The sequence below is a fragment of the Primulina tabacum genome, chromosome 1, assembly GCF_025594145.1.
Source record: "Primulina tabacum isolate GXHZ01 chromosome 1, ASM2559414v2, whole genome shotgun sequence".
NCBI lineage: Eukaryota > Viridiplantae > Streptophyta > Magnoliopsida > Lamiales > Gesneriaceae > Primulina > Primulina tabacum.
The window spans coordinates 52,311,702-52,330,851 of NC_134550.1; the positions used below are offsets into that span (position 1 = coordinate 52,311,702).

The following is a 19,150-nucleotide window of genomic DNA, read 5'->3' on the forward strand; positions in this document are numbered from 1 at the left end:
CTTCTTGTCTACCCCGTGGCGGAGGTCGAGCACTGCTCTCAACCCTCTGCGACTTCTCCCCCCTCTCCCCCGACTCCCTCACCTCCATCAACTTATCCCGACTCCTACTCAGAGGAACATGTGATGAGAATTGTCCTCTACTTTTGGTTCTGTCCTCATCTCTTTCCCCTACACCCCTCTTCTTTCCACCTCTCTCGGCTCCCTCCACCCTACTTCCTCCGGGCCGGTTTTCCATCCTCCTGTATCGTTGAGCATTCTCCAAGTTTACATATTTCTCAGCTCGAGCCAACAAATCATCATAGCTCGACGGAGGCTTCTTGACCAACGACTTAAAAAACTCTCATCCCCTTAGTCCTTGTGTAAAGGCACTTATCATGATGTCAGGTAGCCGCTGGTATTTCTAGCGCTGCAGTGTTGAAGCGCTGGACAAACTCCCGCAACGTTTCAGCCTCTTGTTGTTTCATCACAAACAGACTCAAATAGTTCTTTTGATGCCTCTTGCTGCTGGCAAATCGGTGCAAGAAGGCTGCAGAGAAATCCTCGAACGATTGTATGGAGTTGGGCTGCAGGGTATTAAACCATTGCTGGGCTGACCTCACCAACGTGCCCAGAAACACCCTGCACCTGACTCCGTCCGAATATTGGTGCAAAAGAGCCGCATTCTCAAATCTCGCCAAGTGTTCCTCAGGGTCTGTATGTCCGTCATACTCTCCAACGTTTGATTGTCGGAAATTCGGAGGAAGCCCTTCCTCCAAGATGGCTAGTGAAAAAGGGCTTCCTCTCTTGGGTACCGGCACCCTGCTTCCCACCTGCTCCCTCAACCTCCTTATCTCTTTCCACATCTCTCCCATCTCACTAATCTCCCCACTCTGGAGGGGTTGCGTCTCTTCAACCCTGCTATGATGGACCTCAACATTTTCCTCCCGCTCCTGATGGGCGGCCTGTTCCTCTACAAACATAGACTCTTGATTCCTCTTCATGGCCTCATCCACTGTTAGGGTGATAAATTGGCCCAACTGTTCCAGGGTCAAGTTTCCCACATTCTCATTGGGACGGGTTTGCTCGACCCTCGTCTCGTGGATGGGCTGCTCAGTTCTGGCCTCTTGACGAGGTTGTTCTTGTCTCGTCTCAAGATGCGGTTGTTCCTGTCCCGCCTCAGCGCGAGATGGTTCGGGTCCCCTCCGAGGACGCGATGATGCTGAGGTGGCTCTTCCACTCCCTCTCATCCCTACCATCTCTACGTCTTAACTCAAAGTTTCCCACAGACGGCGCCAAGTGATACTCACGGAAAATTTAGGGTCCGCTCTCAGCAAGTGTCACTAGTACAGACGCAGGGTTTTGAAATGATCCTGAGCCTGAAATCACAAAAAAGACCGTTAAGAGGGGGCCAGGAGGGTGTCCTGGCGTAGCCCCTCCGACGCTCAAGTCAGTGACTGAGGATATAAGGGGGAGCAGCTAAGGGTGCTGCTGAAAACAATCTAGTGAATGAAATATCGTACGCTCAAACCTGGTATTTATAGGAGAATACCTGGGCTTGTCATGGGCCCTTCACCTGTGGGCTACCTGTGGGCTACCTGTGGGCCTTAGATAGGGGCCGGGGGTTTGGGCCAGATCTTGATGGGCTCATCCATGGGGTATCAAAAAGGAAATAAATTAAGTACATTTTGATGCAGACTTTCCTCTGCATAATCTCAAATTCACACACACGATAACTTTATATGTCTTGATTTTGTCATATATCTCTTATTTGAATCAGGAACTGAGCGTAGCGTTGCATACGCGCCTAATCTCTCCTTGTTTGCCAGTGAGCACTTGAACCACGCCTAACTTCATCATGGCTTGGGCAAAACCCGCAGAGAAACCGCTCCCTTTAGCAATGGTGTTGACTGTGGGACTCGACAGCGGGTCCAGAGCCAATTCTTGATCGATTTGGAGAACCCCTCTTCTCATGAGTATTTGTTTGAAGTAGGAGTTGTCGACTGTGAGTGAACTCAAAGGGTTCTGATCAAGATTTGCGGTGTTATCAACGGTAACATTTTGTGGGCATCGCGCTCTCAATGTGGCGAGTAGTGTTGCATTCATGGTTGGATCAGGTTTCTCCGGTGTTGTTGAAATTGTAGAGACGGTCCATGAAGAGCGAGCAGTGAGCAACTCCAACGGTGTGACCACCTGCATGCGTTTATAGTTCTTACATAGATCCAAAAACGTCAACATTTTGAGAATGGCCTAGTCTAAGTAATCGTATAGTTTGTTTAAGAATTATATATATTTGGAAGAATTCAGATTAGAAATCCAAGTTCTTGATCATAGTGGACATACCAATAAGATAAACCATATCGTCGGCGTTAAGTCCTTTAGCTGCAAAGGCTTTGATTGAATCAGAGACCGATACTGAAGGGGGCGGGAGATCCACATTACTAGCAAGAGATACCGTCCCATCTTTCCTCCCCGTCTGCACCGTGTATCGCCCTCCTCCGCTCTGTATGTGCATGCACACAATATAATGTATAATAGCCATATATACATAAGGGACCAAATAAGGCAGCTTTGTTGTGTATCCTATTTATTAATGCACTATGCGTACTAGTTAAACACAAATTTAGATTATTTCGTATATTTATAGAGAAGGGGGTGGGACATCGAGAAGATATGGATCGATCGATCCCGTGTGTTTTGGCCGGGGCCCGAAACTCAAATGCTAATTAGCCAGAAAGATTTGTTTATAGTTACCATGGAAACAGCATCTCTTGTAGCCATGACAATTATATCAGCGCATGAAACAACTCCAGCACAGATTTTCTCCAGCACGCGTTTGGCCGATTCGATAATTTCGTACCCTCGGACGCTTAGATTTGGGATAGCTGTTTTCTCGCTGTTGCTTCCATCCAGGAGAATTGATGCATCACACCCCTTCAATCAAACAAATATTTTCAATGAATGTGTAGCTTCTTTTATTATAAGATATATATATATATTATTGGTATTATTATCTTCATCTTACATTGACAAAGCAATCGTGAAACTGCATGCGGAGGAGAGCAGCGGTAATGGTGGGATCTCTGCGGTACGAAGCAGAAATGACAGCTGCTACGGCGGTCTCCACATCAGTGAACCGGCATTTTCCTCGGTAGAACCCTACCTGAAGACCGTCACCATTGCTCCGCCCACACAAGGCCGCGAAGAGAATTATAAAGACAGCGGCTAATGTGAATTTTCCGACACCCTTCGACATTTTTTAAAAATTTAAAAATGTTGGTATAACTCTTAGAGCGAGACTTGAAAAAGACTGATGGATTTGAAGTTCATTTTATGGCTATATATACTAATGCTACTAAATCATGTATGACGAATGTGCTTGTGGCTTGCACGATGGGAATGTGATTTTTAATAACAAACGTGCGTCCACGAAATTGAAAATACATGAAAGAAAACCAAGAATATAACCACTTCTTATATAGCTATAAATCTAATACATTACTAATTAAATCTTCGACATTATACATTCATGATAATCCATACCAATTAATTTACATATCAGCTAATGTAGGACTGCACTTTACCAAAAGTTATAGTTTTTGGTTACAGTCAACTCAAATCTTTTAAACCACACAACATTTCAATCACCACGTTTCGATTGTTCTACCTAGCATGAACAATTATTGCACACAACAATCTCATTCCCAATAATTTCACTACTTGCAATCAATGAGAATCGAAATCGTGACCTTGACTTTGATACCAATTATAGAATCGAGCGCTTGCCATTTTACCAAAAGTTATAGCTGATGGTAACCATGCAACTCAAATCTTTGAAACCGTAGAGCAGCTTAATCACCGCGTTTCGTTTGTTCTATCCAACATGAACAATTATTGCATCCAACACCTAATTAACATAGCAAGTGAAATTAAGATTTATAATTAAATTGTCAAAAAAAAAATATGGGATTACATATCTTCAAATTAAGCGTAGCCATATATAATGTTTATTTATTCTTCGAGGAATATATAATTTATTTGAAGTAATTAATAAATGATCATTGGTTGTTGGTGTTGTACCTAAAAGTAAAATGATATAATTAATGTATATTTTGGTTTTGAGCCATAATAATGGAGATTAACACATAAATAATCAAATTCTTACATTGACTAATCAGGACTTTTGCTCCTCTGATTTGTGCCCCTCACCCCGGCCCGACAGGATTGTGAGAGTAGGTAAATCATGGTGACACAGCCAACCAGCAGCAGCTAAACCTTATGCTACGCCGCGCACAAGGAGCTCCCCCTCATTGGAGAGAATTTAACTCCCACACTGCCGCTTGCGAGACTTGATCCCTGGTCATTGCTCCAAGATTCACTGCTGCTGACCAACTGAGCTAAGTCCATGCGGGCTTGTACTTTAATTTATTAAGAACGTTGATGTGTGTCGGTCGGTCGAACAAGAATTGACAGTTGTATAAGAATTCATTTGGTTAAAATGTGTTCGCAATTATTTTTTAAATAAAATCTTTTCTTAAAAAATGTAGTGTTTGTTTATAAAAGTTTTAAAAAACACTTAAAACTTTTTACAAGACGGAATTTATGGTTTTTTTTGTATTTCTATTTATTTAAAAAAATATTTTTTAACGTTTATGGAAACGCTATAACCGCTTCTTATTTTTTTAATACAAACACATAAATAAATTGGACTTATTTAAGTGTTTTTTTAAGCTAAAAATTATATATCCAAACTCACTCTAAAAGACCTGAATGTCAAAAGTGTCATACTAATATTGATCAAGTTGTTTTACAGTCATTAGAATAATTTAATTACAAATATTTAGAATAATAAGTTAGGTCGAGAAGAGTAAATTCGGTTGACTCCGAAAATTTTAGGTTGCATTATATTGGATGGATATGAAGTTAGAAATTTTAAATCTATAATAACAAATTTAGTGATTTGTCTGGCAAATTCAAATACCTATGCAAATCCAAATCTTTTCGATATAAGCGCAACCTAAATTGATACTGATGAGGACCGAGTGAATCGGGTGGGAACTTGGTAGAGGTTTCACCGAGTCGGGTTGATGAGCTTGAGATAGTTGTCCGGGCACCTGGACCTGTACTTTCAAGAGAGAAAGACGTTAATGGGCGCTGAAAAATTCTCCGACGTTCAAGTCAGTCAACGATTATTTGGAGAGTTTTGTAATAAATATTGTAAGCAATATGTAAGTGAATCCCTCAATGTTTTAACAAACCTGATATTTATAGAAAGAAAGTCAATGATGACCTTGTCACGCCCCGAAACTCGGGATTGACACCGACGTTGTTTAACAATCACACAATCGAAACAACAAGCCTTTCGTAGTACAGTGTAAACCGAAACCAGTTTATCATTCATAATTTCGACGAAATAAGCCTTTGTCTTTACAATTACCGAAATAAATAAGACGACAGAGTTTTAATGTGGAAACGTAAATCTAAATACTAATAACTTAAACATAATCAATTTCCTTGAGCATTCACCATCCCCAAAACTGTTCGAATTCTTCCTCCTCAATCTGTTCTTCGGACTTATCTGGGAAGGGTTGTAAGGGGGGTGAGTATTTGAGAATACTCAGCAAATGGGGGAAAATCGAGCACAATAAAGACAACATGCATAAATTTCGAATCATAATCATGAGTTCATACGTATTTCATAACACATGCATAAACTTTACTAGCCACTGTGATTTATCTAACTTTCTATGGTTTACTGACGTCAGTCCCTAATTTTTACTCCTCTAAGGGGGCGAGGCCGTATAGCGGTTATATCCCCCACCGCGTAAGGGTACGTCATTGTTGGGATTCCCACCCATATACAGTCGACTTCTCACAGTGCTTAAAACCGAATGACACAACGCAAGAAGGAGTAGGAAAAGAATTGTACTCGACCGAAGTTTTTATCAAAAACCGAAAATCACATATGCATAAAACTCGAAACTTTAAGTTTAAAAACAAGCCCACTTACAGTGTTTTTAGCTGCGAAAAACGTAGGTGCTCGGCTTCGGGAAGTGGATCGTTCCTTGTTCTTCACTCGGCGGCACTACGGCTCGATTTTTCTTGGAAGATTTTCAGCAGAGTTTGACTAGGAAAAGCTGCTGAATTTCGAGATTTCAGCAAGGGGATTTTCGAAAATTAGGTGTGATGAATGGCTAGGTATGGTGCACTATTTATAGGGGAGAGGGTTAAGCTAAATTTGGTGGCTAAATCCTTACCAAAATTTGTGTCCAAATCTCATAAATTGGCTCCAATTATTCCTTGCCATGGCTGATGATGTATCTTCCTAAATTGTGGATTTTTTTCCTTGATTCCCCACCCCTTGGATGGCTCGAAAATTGGTGCAAGGGAGAGGGAGATTTGTTTCCATTCTTGTGGCTTAATCTTGCATTCATGGGTCAAGATATCTAGGCATCTATCCTAGTAGAGATTTTCGAAAATCATGCAAGATTTATGCCTTAGTCTTCTAGTCCAGTATATTGCCTTCCAATCTTGCACTATATTCCCCAAATTTCGAAAATATGCATGATATTCTAATGACTTAATATTGTATCTCCAACGTATTACAATATATCTCCTCAAATATAAGTTCCCAAAAACATAGCAATAAAATCCTAAAAAAATCCCTTACAAATATTTAATTACATGGTGGGAAAATCCTGGTTCTTACAGACCTTGTTTTCATTACCCACTTAATAATTATGGCAAGATGGTTGCTCATACCTTGCTTTTCTAACACGACAAATTGTCCATTTCGCCTTGTCAAATAATTGTGATTTTGTCAGTAATAATTACCAAGATAAGGTATCACATACTTGTGCACTCGAGTGAAGTGCTATTATCGAGGTAATCCGGGTAGAGAACTATCACCCGGGAACTCGTCTGGAAGCCCGGTTTCTGGCAGCCCAGGGAGATATGTCTCGGGCAGTCATTTGTCAGGCTATTATCAACCGGCCCAAAGCTTGTCAGGACCTAACCCATGACCCGAGATCATCCAGTACTCATGACCCGGGCCTCCTCAGTGGTATCACCATTCCCTCTCTAAATAATCGGGCTAGAGTCTTTCTCGTTGTCCCGATCACTCTCTTGTTCCCGGTTATGGAAAATTTTTGTCGTTTCATATTCTTGGATCGGTAGTGTTGATGTCATGATGACGTATGCCCTAGAATCTGAACGGCTCAAAACGCTTCGAATTCCGAGAAAGTAAATAGACTGAGACGCTTCGTATTCCGAGCATGTTCTTTCATATCCCTACACAATTTCCAAGATCCATCCTGACCGCTCCTTTCCTTCTTAGATCAACAGTTAAGATCAATTCCTTTTACCTATATAAAACAACAAACCCTCCTCATTTGTCACTTTTTCAATCTCGCACTCTTTCCACAACCTTTCCTCACATTTCCAGCGTGTTGTGCTTCTCCTCTGGCGACCGCTACCATCTCCTTCAATTCTTCCAACAACTCGTAAGTTTCTCGTTCTTCACCATTTTCTACAATATGTCTGACTCTACCTCGTCTATTTCTCGGTCAAATGAGCGAGGCTCGTCTGGTTTACGAGTCTACCACGATGCCCTCTGATTCCCCTTCTTGCCCCCCCCCCCCCCCCCCCCAAACCCTCTTTTTCTGGCCCCTGCCAAGTTCTGAAAAATGGCAAAAGTAAAGCTCGGGCTTCCAACACTTCTCACCATTGATGGTTCGAGTTACCTTATATGTAATGAATACTGTTTTGATCTTATGTGGAATTCGTAATGATTCGACATGATATATATTAGGTTTATATGAATTTTGCCCAAAAAAAGCTTAATTGAACACGATCTAAAGAAAAAGTCAATTTCAACTATAACTTAAATTTTTTTAAGTTCATTTATTATTATTAAATTCAAATAAATATATATTTTTATTTTCAAGATTATTTTACTAATTAATTTTTATAAGAAATATATTTATTTATTTAACAATTATTATGATAAATAATTAATACATTAAAATATTAGAGTTATTAATTAATATAAATATATCTCAGTAGATAGATAAATTACATACTCGAATATAATATAATTTTTGACATATTTATAAACATATAACAATATTCTTCTTCTTTATCAATGTTATATTACTTCTTTATCAATGTTATATTATAGTTGTATATTAGTTAAATTAAATTCAACAAATAAATCACATATATTTCTATAATATATTTTTATAAATTAATAAAATAAATAAATGTATGTCACCCGAGTTCCGATGTATTATTATTAGACGATCAAAACAATTCTGGTCATTATTTTACTAGTATCGATTTTTTAATGATTCAAAAAGTTATTCAATATGAAAAAAAAAAAAAAAATCCCCTGAAAAAATCCACGCTTGATTTATAAAACGTATAGTGGTTTTTAGACTAATATTTTAATTTAAATAAAAAATAGTTATTTCATTATATTTGTGTCAATATATTAAAATATATTTTAGTTGTGTATATGATTTATTTATTGAGTTGAATTTTATTAATATAATTATTTATAAATATAATTTTAATCAATATAAATATAATTTTAATCAATAAAATAATATTTAGAAATAAAATATATATTCGATTAATTTAATATAAATAATTAGACTTGAAATAATTTGGTTAAGATTAAAATTTAACTATATAGTCTAGTGTAATCAAACCACTTGTTCAATATAGCAAATTTAAATTTACATATCAAAATTAGAGATGTCAATGAGTCCGAGTTTTATCCAGATCCACAATGGACTCGCGTGTATGGAACGGGTTTGGGCAGACTAAATGGGTCATGAAACAGGTCTCGGGTCCAATTTTTCATACCCGTTCGGATATGAGACGGGTCATGGGTCCTATAATACCCGCCTCATATATGTGGATATAAATATTATAGAGTTTTAGTTTTATTAACTTTCATTTTTTTAGTAGCTCACCTCAACCATAACGGTCTTAGCTAGGACTGTTGTATTTGAATATGCTTTTAGCAATAGTAGAAGAAGTTTTGGCCTCATCTTATTAGGCTTAATCCAAGGTCTTTGGAAGCATTGATGTGCTCGCGAAGATGGTTGTGGATGAGATGAAAGGTAAATAAATTACAATTTTATTTTGTTATGTACTTTCATTTTAATTTTTTTATAGTACTTTCTTTATTTAAATTACTTTTTTTTTTCAGTTTGAAATTACAGTTTTATTTTCTCAATGTATTTTTTCTATTTAATTTTGTAGTTAATTCTTCAAATAGTTTACCAACTTGTCATACCATTCTTGATGAAGAGGAAGACGATCCCGAAGACTGTGTCTGAAATATTGCCTACTCGCTGATTTTATATTGATCTGTTTAAGTTATGTTATGACTTATTTTTGGGGATATCAAGTTTTTGGGAGAGCTAATAACTCTTTTTTTGATATCATTATTTATGTCGTGAAAATAATTTGTTTGTTATTATTAAGTGTAATCGAAGACGTGAATTAATTTTCCACAATGTTGTATTTTGAGGCTTGTCTGTTTCATAATTCAGTCATGTGAGAAGAAATATTACTTTTTATTTTAAAAAAATTCGGGTCTCACGTGTCTACTCGACCCCATTTCATATTCGAGGTGAAGTAGATCCGAAGAATATTTAACCGAAATGGAATGAATATTAATGAGCCAAAATTTTTTAAATTTGGCGGATATAAGAAGTTATTGGGTTTAACCATACTCACCCCCATTAACCGCCTCACTGATATCTCTAACCAAAATACCTTTGTACACGATTTAAATCCCTTCAATTTTATCAGCCGCTGTGATTTTAAGAAATTCGGTAGTCGGTTCTTTGTTGGTCGGAAGAAGAGAGACCTGTGGTGTGGTAGTAACGGGTACGTGGCAATGGACGGAGCTTTACCATCAAACTTTCGGACGTGGTGGTGGGCTGGTGGCTGCCGGTCTAATTTTACAGTGATTCTTAGTCGTTCTTTTATCCGAAAAAACTAGTAATTTTATGGGTTTTTATTTTTATGCCCGATCCCCCTCCTTGTGGTTAAGGTAACGACTTCGAGCATGACGAGCTCCCATAGTGTGACGAGGGTGTGTACAAGGCCCGGGAACGAGTTTTTCCGGCCAAATTCTTGTCCGTATGTGGGTTATTAGCATGATTATCATCTCTGTTTGAGAGGTTGCCTGTTGACTTCATGATTTCGGAGAGTATAGCAAAGCTTGCCTTTTTAATTATTTTTTGAATGAGCAAAGCTTGCTTTTAGGGATTCTTGTTTCCCTATATACAGAAGAGACTGTTATCGGATTTAGGAATCGAGGCGAAAAAATCCCTATTCAGGCTACTTCCGTAAATTGTCAAGCTTATCTTTTCTTTGTTGTTCTGGGAAAATGAACTTGATCTCTCTTCGTCCTACACTGGTCTCAAAAGCTCGCGGTTTCTCCTTCTCGTACTGCTTTCTATCAGGTAATCACCATACACAACTACAACGGCATGACACATGTGGAGAAGATGTCCATGAATTGAAGGAGAACCAAGAACTTTCAATTGGCTCGCCACTTCGAATCCAAAAGTTGATTGCCTCCCAGTCTGATCCACTCCTCGCCAAAGAAATCTTTGATTTAGCTTCACGGAAACCTGGTTTTCGGCACTCATACGGCACCTTCCACACCCTTATCCTGAAACTTGGTCGCTCTCACCACTTCTCCCTCATGCAATCTGTACTATCCAGTCTCAAGTCTCAACAATACGCCATCTCTTCTTCTCTCTTTACTCGCATCATTCAAATCTATGGTGATGCAAAAATGCCAGAGAAAGCTCTCAAAACATTCTATACTATTCTCGAGTTCAATATCAAGCCTTCTCCGAAACACCTAAATCGTATCCTCGAAATCCTTGTTGCTCAACTGAACTTCATTCGCCCTGCATTTGACCTCTTTAGATCTGCCCACAAGTATGATGTCGCTCCTAACACGGAATCTTACAATATCTTAATGCGAGCTTTCTGTTTGAATGGTGATTTAAGCATAGCTTACTCTTTGTTGAATCAAATGTTCAAGAGGGATGTTGATCCTAATGTGGAGTCATATAGGATTTTAATGCAAGCTTTGTGTAGGAAGAGTCAGGTGAACAAGGCTGTTGATTTGCTGGAAGATATGTTGAATAAGGGGTTTGTTCCGGATACATTGAGCTATACCACTCTATTGAATAGCTTGTGTAGGAAGACAAAGCTCAAGGAGGCTTACAAGCTTCTTTGTAGGATGAAAGTGAAAGGATGCAATCCTGATATTGTTCATTACAACACGGTAATTTTGGGGTTTTGTAGAGTAGGTCGTGGCGCTGATGCTTGTAAGGTTCTTGATGACATGCCTTCAAATGGGTGCTTACCGAATTCGGTGTCATACCAAACAGTAGTTGGGGGTTTATGCAATCAGGGAATGCATGACGAGGCAAAGAGCTATTTAAAGGTGATGATTTCAAAGGGGCTTCTTCCCCATTGTTCAGCTGTCCATTCACTAATTAAAGGTTTTAGCAATATTGGTAAAATTGATGATGCTTGTGAAGTGTTATTTGAATTCTTAAGGCATGGGAAAAGTCCGCATGTTGACACATGGAACGAACTTTTACCTAGGATTTATGAGGCAGAAGACAGGGAAGATTTGGAGGAAATTCTAAATAATATAGTGAAGGTGGATATGAATCCAAACACCAGAATAGTGGATATTGGTCCCCATTTGGAGGAATACTTGATCAAAAAAATAAAAGCTAGACCAAGGAGCGCTTGATTGTACATGTGGAATTGCTGCTGGAGTTGAATCATGCATTCTTGCTGCTTGTGCTGCAGACTGCAGTCAAGCAAGGGGTTTAACATATGGTTGAGCTTTTCTTTGCATTTCATCCGATACAGCACATGTGAGATGCTTGTATTTATATTTGTCATATTTTTAATGTCTTTGTTCAATTATTTCTGTGTTTCGTGTAATTGAGAGATATACATGCTGTTAAAAGAAAGATCAACGGTGATTGCTACTCATTGTCGCTTCCCCAGAATCAACTTACTCATCCATTCTGTTCTTGTAAGAGGAACATTAACTGGAAAATCTAACATCTAACAAAGTTAGGCGCCTGTTTTTTCTCCACCTTTAAGATTATGTTTTCCCACTTAATACAGGCCATGAGTAGTTACTTAATGGCCTGGTCTTATTGCCGTGTGTGTATGACAAACAAAGTTTTTCTTATGTAATATGTAGCTGCAAAATGTTCCTTGCTGTATAGTTGTGGTCTCTCGCAGATTACTTCTTCCATAGTTATTAATCTTACTATAGCCTCTCGCAGATTACTTCTTCCATAGATACCAATCTTACTATAGCCTCTCCTGTCAATGGTGATCTATCGTCAACAATTTATCTCTATTAAGTATCAACTCTAGTAACAAGTTACAGTTTCTTCCTGCCCTGCACTATCAGTCGGATTTTATTTATGAAATATTAAACTTCTTGTAGTCCATGTACTTGTTCTGTTTGCAGCCTGTAGGTGTGCTGGTTCCACGTTGAAAATTTTATATTGAATTTGAATTTATTGCTTCTGTTACAGTTTAGGGAGGAAAGATATATCCACAGAGATAGAATTGTCTATCTTTGACTAAGATCTGGATTAGCTAGGCCATTATTCGGGTTTGATTTCATCTGCTATGTTTATTTTTCTACTCTAAACAATTTTTTTGAGCTATCTAATTTATATGATGCAATGATATAAAGTTTACATTTGAATTTCTGACCATCACTAAATCATTTTCCTCTGTTGCACGGAACTTATTTGCTGTTATTTTCAACTTCTGTTTCAATGTTATTGACCTTGGATATCATATATAGAATGGCATTGGATTATTAAATTCGACAATGTTTTCTAGATTACATATTCAGAGATCTATTAAATAAAAAGACCAATATTCTTTTCAGGATAAAAAATAAAACAAATTTTCACTTCCTATCTGTATGCTCCTCTGGTTTGGGTATTGGTGTGTCTTGGAGTTTTATTTTTGAGGCCTGTAGGCAGTGGATGTTAACCGAATTGCTTGAACACAATGGCTCTGTAAAAACTCGTGTTCTGAGTATTAGGTAATGTAGCTGTTCTCTGGAATCAAGATTGTAGATACGAGACTGATCGAGTCAAGACCACCCAAAACACTATTGACATAAATGACGATACAGTTTTCAGTGGTGCAAGATAGCGAAACTGCAACCATTTGGCAACTAAGAAATTTAGGAATTTGATAGCTATTGTGATTAGGTTATCATGAACACTTCTCCTTGCAACATCTGCACATTTCAAAACCCAAAAAACATCAGTGCCAAACATATTTATGCAATATTGCATTTTTAAACAAAAATTCACCAAAAGTCATCATACCCATTGAAATTTCGGTCAAATATGATCCTACGTTGAACGCGAAAAGCATTACTCCGATGACGATGACGGCTAAATGTAACTCCATTTGGTGTCTTTCATCCTGTTTTTAATTAACTCCATCTTTATCTTTTGTCACACTTGATCTTCTACTTCACAATGTATCAGTTCTGTTCTTGTAAGGATTATTTATAGGAGGGAAATCGAACTCAATAATGTTTGTTGGAGTATTGTTTCTTGAGGTGCAAGAAGTCAACTTTAGCTGGAAATGATTTTTTTATGTGTTGTTTAATGAGGAAATGAAGTTAAAACTTGTAGAGAACGGTTTCGAACAACTTGCTTGATTCCAAGAGATCAATTCATAGGTCTCTTGTGAGATGTTCTTACGAATCTTTATTTATAAGACGGGTCAATTTTACCGATATTCACAATAAAAGTAATACTCTTAGCATAAAAAGTAATATTTTTTCATGGATGACCCAAATAAGATATCCGTCTTACAAAATACGACCCGCGAGACCGTCTCACACAAATTTTTGTCTCAATTCCACGCTACTTGAAACTATATATGTTTTCTAAAAAAAAAGAAAAAAAGAAAAGAAACTATACATATTTAATTGGTCTTAGACATTTTACCAACAGTTTCATTCTTCGAAAGTAACACATATTGACCTCTTGATTTTGGTTTTGTCCCATTCACCCTTTGTTTGGTTGAATGAGGAGTTTCCTCGTTGGTTGGTTGAGTTTGTAATGAACGATTTATCTTAATTTAATTACAAGCTTACCTTTAAAAAAAAAGCAAATTGAATATTATAAAATAATTAATTTAATTTAATGAACATAAATGATTTATCGAATTAAACTTTGACTAACTTCGTAGCAACTTGGTTAGGGATTATATATCAACTTGTCTGCTTCATTCCAGTTATCTGAAAGCTCATAGTAAATTGAAATGGTTTCGTAGGGCGGTAATCGATCGTACTCCCCATCTGCTCCTACCGCAATCAACCCGCAACAACCCATGTGTTGGGCATAGAGCATTTGGTCTATTAGATTTGTTTTTTTTTTGAGTGAGAAATTGGACAAGTAAGGTCTAGATAAGTGAATGGTAAATGAGAAATGTCTTACATAAGAAAATAATCATAGTATTGGTGAGCTTATATTGAGTTACACTTTGTGAAGGTGTAAAAAAGATTGGTCAAAAGGCTTTTTCTCGCGCACGTCGACGCAGGGAGGCCCAAATCTTGGGCCCGATTTGCAATGGAAAAATGCTTGACTTGTGTGCAAGCGTACGAACGCGACCTGGGTGTGTCGAATATCGGACCGATCAAGACAAAATTTCCCACTAAGGTTTACATGGCTTTTGCTATTTTTTATTTTCCAAAATTCTATTATGGATAATCTTCCATCTGTCTGACTCTCCATATGGCCTACCTGTTGGTATGACCTTCCTTTTTATTTTCCAAAATTCTATTATGGATGACCTTCCATCTGTCTGACTCTCCACATGGCCTGCCTGTTGGTGCTCCAGCTGGACTGACCTTTGGTGCTCTAGCTGGACTGACATTTGGCCTTTCGGATGACCAACAGTGACTGTCCATATGGAACGTGAGTGCTTATATATAGATGTAGCCTCAAGTTCTTCAGAAGTATGGAACACACTCCCCTGCATTTTCGTTCCTTCAACACTTTTTTTTGTTGTCTCGGCTGTTGTTGCTTCCTCCGGTTGCTGCTCCTCTGCCTTCGTGATAAAGTTCAGGTACCTTTCAGTTTGCCGTTGTGGTACATCGTGCTAGGTTAATGTTTGTTGTTCCGTTGTATCATGAGAAACATACGTCCAAATACATCGTCGAAGCATATACCGGAGGGAACGAATATGTCTTGAGGACACTGTATTTCGTACAGGCCTCGGTTTAGATCATTTCAAGCTTTTCACTACCGTTTCCTTCACTATATTGTTCGCTGGTTTTCTTCTCAAATGTTTTTTGTATTATATCATTCGATATTTTGTGTAACGCAATGTTGGCCCATCCCTACCACACGCCTGCAGCTCAATATCCATCCAACCATTCTTCGTCGTATGCACCGTACGCCTACCCGCAGGGCAGCACTACCTCGTGCGGGTCGGGTCAGACTCCGCCGCCGCACGGTTTTGGTTCCTAACAGTATCAGCAACCGCATAATGTTTACATTTCGTTTCCTCCGGGCACCCACCCGGATGTGGTTCGAAGCTTCCAGATGGTGGACAGAAACCAAAATGGTTATATTGAAGAAATGGAGCTCCAACAAGCTCTCGCTTGGAATTACCAAAAGTTTAGTCTTAGGACTTTACATTTTCTCATCTTTTTGTTCAGGAATCGCAGAGAATCTTCTTTTAGAATCGGTCAGTTTTCCCGTTTTGGAATAATTTTCAAATCTAATTTTGGGTTCAATCTGCTTCGGCATTTTCCGTGTCTCTAACATTACAAAATCTTTAATCTTTCTGAGCGGGTGTGACTGATTTTGTTTTACAACATTTCTTTTGGTTCACGAAATCTGGTGGCATTGACGATTGAGTATTGAAATATTTAGGACCAAAAGAGTTTACTGAAGTATGGAGTTGCCTTGGCCAATGGCGGGTGAGTACCTTTGTTAGTGTCGGAAATAAAAAAGATCGTCTTTTCTATGTAAATAGTTTTTTTTTCCAGCATATTGTAGGACAGTTCACGAGTTTTAAATTGTTTAATCCCTGAAGGAAGAATCCCTGTGCTATGGTTGTGATCTTATATGTGAATGCTTAGTACTTCCATTCTTCAAGAATGTGATTTGTTTTGTACATAATCATCACCTCACATGGTTCGCGTCGCTGAACGGGCCGCGATAAAGTTCTACTTGAATCGGTTGTGTAACTATAACACCACATTTTTTTTGAATTTTGGCGATTTCGCTGTCGTCGCGGAATGGAACAGCGATTTTGCAGCAGCTGCCATTGCGGAATGTTTTCTGTAATTTTTTTCAATTAATTTTTTTTCAAGTTATATATTTATTTCTATTTTTCAAATAATTTTTTTCTATTATAGAATGTGCAACAGACATTCATAAAAAAAAGTTTATTTCTTGTAGGCCATTTTTGAAAGATTTGCAGGGATCGCGGTGGGAAAATTGATGCTACAGAATTGAGGGATGTACTATATAGCATTGGATTTGCCTCAGTTCTCCAACTTCTGATTTCCAGATACGATTATGGCAGTGGACTGGGGAGGGTAGAGCTGAATTTTGACAGTTTTGTTGAGTAAGAAGAGCTTATTTTTTAATATAATCGAAATTCAATTGCTTTTAGATTGTTGACCTGGATTAAATCTGTTAACGATCTTTTTTCCAATGCAGGTCTGGAATGATTGTGAAGGTGAGCTATAATTACAATGAAGTTGACTAATCCGACGGATGCTCGAGCATTTTCTATACGTCCGCATGGCTATTTGCATGTTTCTGTTTTTCTCCGTTTTTACTCATTTGAGTCGTAGTTGGAGTAACACTCAGGGAGCAATATAACGAGACAGAATCAAGATATACTTTTAATTTTTTTGGAAACAGTGAAAGTAAATTTCTCTCTTCCGAGTGAATCGGGTATAAGATATGTAGACAATCCACCGGATGATGAAGATAATTTGTGTTTAGGAAATTTGAGTAAGGATAATGGCTTCAATCAAGACCTGTAAAGAAGGAGAGGAATTCGTGAATGGGTGCCGGAGGGGTGTTCGGCGTGGCCACTCTGATACTTAAGTCAGCAGGTGAAGAAGAAAAGCAGAGTATCTATATATGTAATGATATACGTGCAAAATACTCAAGATTTCAAAGTTCCAGCCTCCTTTAAAGGAGAAGTATACCTGCTATTTATAGGAGGAGATCTCATTATTACCTTGTTTTCAGTGCTTACCTGCTAAGTATGATAGGGCGGTTGCCCATACCCTGTGCTTCTGATGGCTTCTATAACACGCCAAACACATGCTATTCTGACAGATTAGATAGCACATACCAATACACTCGAGTTCGGTGTGCTTCTCGAGGTAGCTCGGGTAGAAGTTTCCGGAAGCTTGCATAAGAGCACGGGCGCTCGATTGTTCGGGAAGAAAATATCCCGGTTGTCCCCATGCTCGGTCTTCCCGGGCATCCCCATGCCCGGCTACTGAAGAAGGTACTATGCATATTGACTCTGATTTGGGTTATTTAATTAGTCCGGACCCTCATGAGATATCATCAATGATATTAATTATAATCTCAAAATTAGTGGCAATTTATTTTATTTTTTAAAAAAATGAAAGAAGCAAATATGTTTTCGAACCTCTTAAATCTAAGATATAATTTTTTTACATAAAAATAAAAGAAAATAGTAAATATTGTGAATTTACTCCTCTTTAATTCTTCTGTAATATTAAATTTTAAACTAGAACTGAAAATTGTTTTAAGGGAGTGTTTGCAACCGTTTCAAAATGGTACTCTCGACTTTCAACCTTTTTTTAAAAAAAGTAAACAAATTTGGGTGTTTTACTTAAATTTTGCGCTAATTTTTACTTAATTTAATCGAAATAAAAGAATTATCGGATTGTTAAATCATGTTTATCAAATATTATCCACTTCCGATTTACAATATTTCACTTTTGCTTTCAAACACTCATCCACTTCTAATTTTTTTTCATTTCTTCGTAATATATAAATCTAATCACTCCTACAAATACATAAAAAAAAAAAAAAAAAAAAACTCCATATTATTGTTTGTCTATGAATATTATAAATTATAACGCACTAGAAAAAATAGATTGGGTTATTGGAAACTTTTAAGACCCAAATTTCACTACAGGCCCAAATCCTCGAACCATGCTAATGTCGAGGATGGATATTTTATATCAAATGTTATAATTCAAGAAAAGATTCTTTAAACCATTGACAATACATAGCAGTTAATGCACTCCTCGTTTTTTGGAGCAAAATAATTGCTAAACTTTTGATTTTGTAAGACGATCTCACGTATATTTTTTCTTAAAACTTGGTCAATCTTACAATAAAAAGCAATATTTTGACATTAAGAAATAATTTTTTTTCTATTTATGACCCAAATATAAGATCTGTCTCATGAAATTGACACATGAGACCATCTCACAGGAGTTTTTGTGTTATATTTTTTGTGTAGTCATACACAATCATGTTAATGATATGCTACTCGTGGGACAATAATTTAAGGGTGTATATTTATCAATAGATACAGGGTATACAATTTTTTTTCGATACAGTACTTCACATGTGAGGATAAATGAACTCTTAATTACAATTCACATACTCTTGAATCATTGTGTGAAGGATATATCACACATAAATTTTACGCACAATTATTTGGGAGGCAAATTCTTCCAACCCCAATAATTGTGCATGAATATCTTCTCACTTGAATATATTTTTGTTCAAAGAAAAAAAAATTTATGTATCCAATGAAATTACATGTCCTCTGAAAGAATCTTTTTTGTAACGAATATGTAAAATACATATTTATTTTAAATGTCCAAAACAAGAAATTAAAATATTCTTTAAATAAGGAAAAAAATAACCTATCATTTAATGATTTATTCGAGATAAATCAAAAAAAAAAACTACAGAAACCAATAATTGAAATTCAGGAAGGAGAATAAGTGGTAGGGGATATATCATCCCAGACCAAAATGACCTGATGAAACCACCAAACATTTACTCTCTCTCTCTATATATATATATATATATAT

The 19,150-nt window shown here is 37.4% G+C and overlaps 2 protein-coding genes and 1 pseudogene across 3 annotated transcripts; 2 read left to right on the top strand and 1 right to left on the bottom strand.

Moving 5' to 3' along the window:
* Positions 1-1,713: 1,713 nt before the first annotated feature.
* LOC142519573 (peroxidase 60-like) lies at positions 1,714-3,244 on the bottom strand. Its single transcript, XM_075622619.1, is given in 5 exon segments — positions 1,714-2,097; positions 2,099-2,169; positions 2,320-2,479; positions 2,731-2,910; positions 3,002-3,244. Coding segments are annotated over 5 exon segments (987 nt in total). The 5' UTR covers positions 3,233-3,244; the 3' UTR covers positions 1,714-1,752.
* Positions 3,245-9,765: 6,521 nt separating this feature from the next.
* Positions 9,766-12,341, top strand: LOC142548309 (uncharacterized). Of its 2 annotated transcripts, none has more exons than XM_075656625.1 (2): positions 9,766-11,868; positions 11,982-12,341. In XM_075656625.1, the coding sequence occupies exon 1, from the start codon at positions 10,385-10,387 to the stop codon at positions 11,777-11,779; it is 1,395 nt and encodes a 464-aa protein (XP_075512740.1). In that variant the 5' UTR covers positions 9,766-10,384; the 3' UTR covers positions 11,780-11,868; positions 11,982-12,341. The 2 variants fall into 2 exon arrangements, with proteins under 2 accessions (XP_075512740.1, XP_075512736.1); XM_075656621.1 differs by having other exon boundaries at positions 9,767-11,906.
* A 3,078-nt stretch (positions 12,342-15,419) lies between these two features.
* LOC142512511 (putative calcium-binding protein CML48) lies at positions 15,420-17,222 on the top strand (annotated as a pseudogene).
* Positions 17,223-19,150: the final 1,928 nt, after the last annotated feature.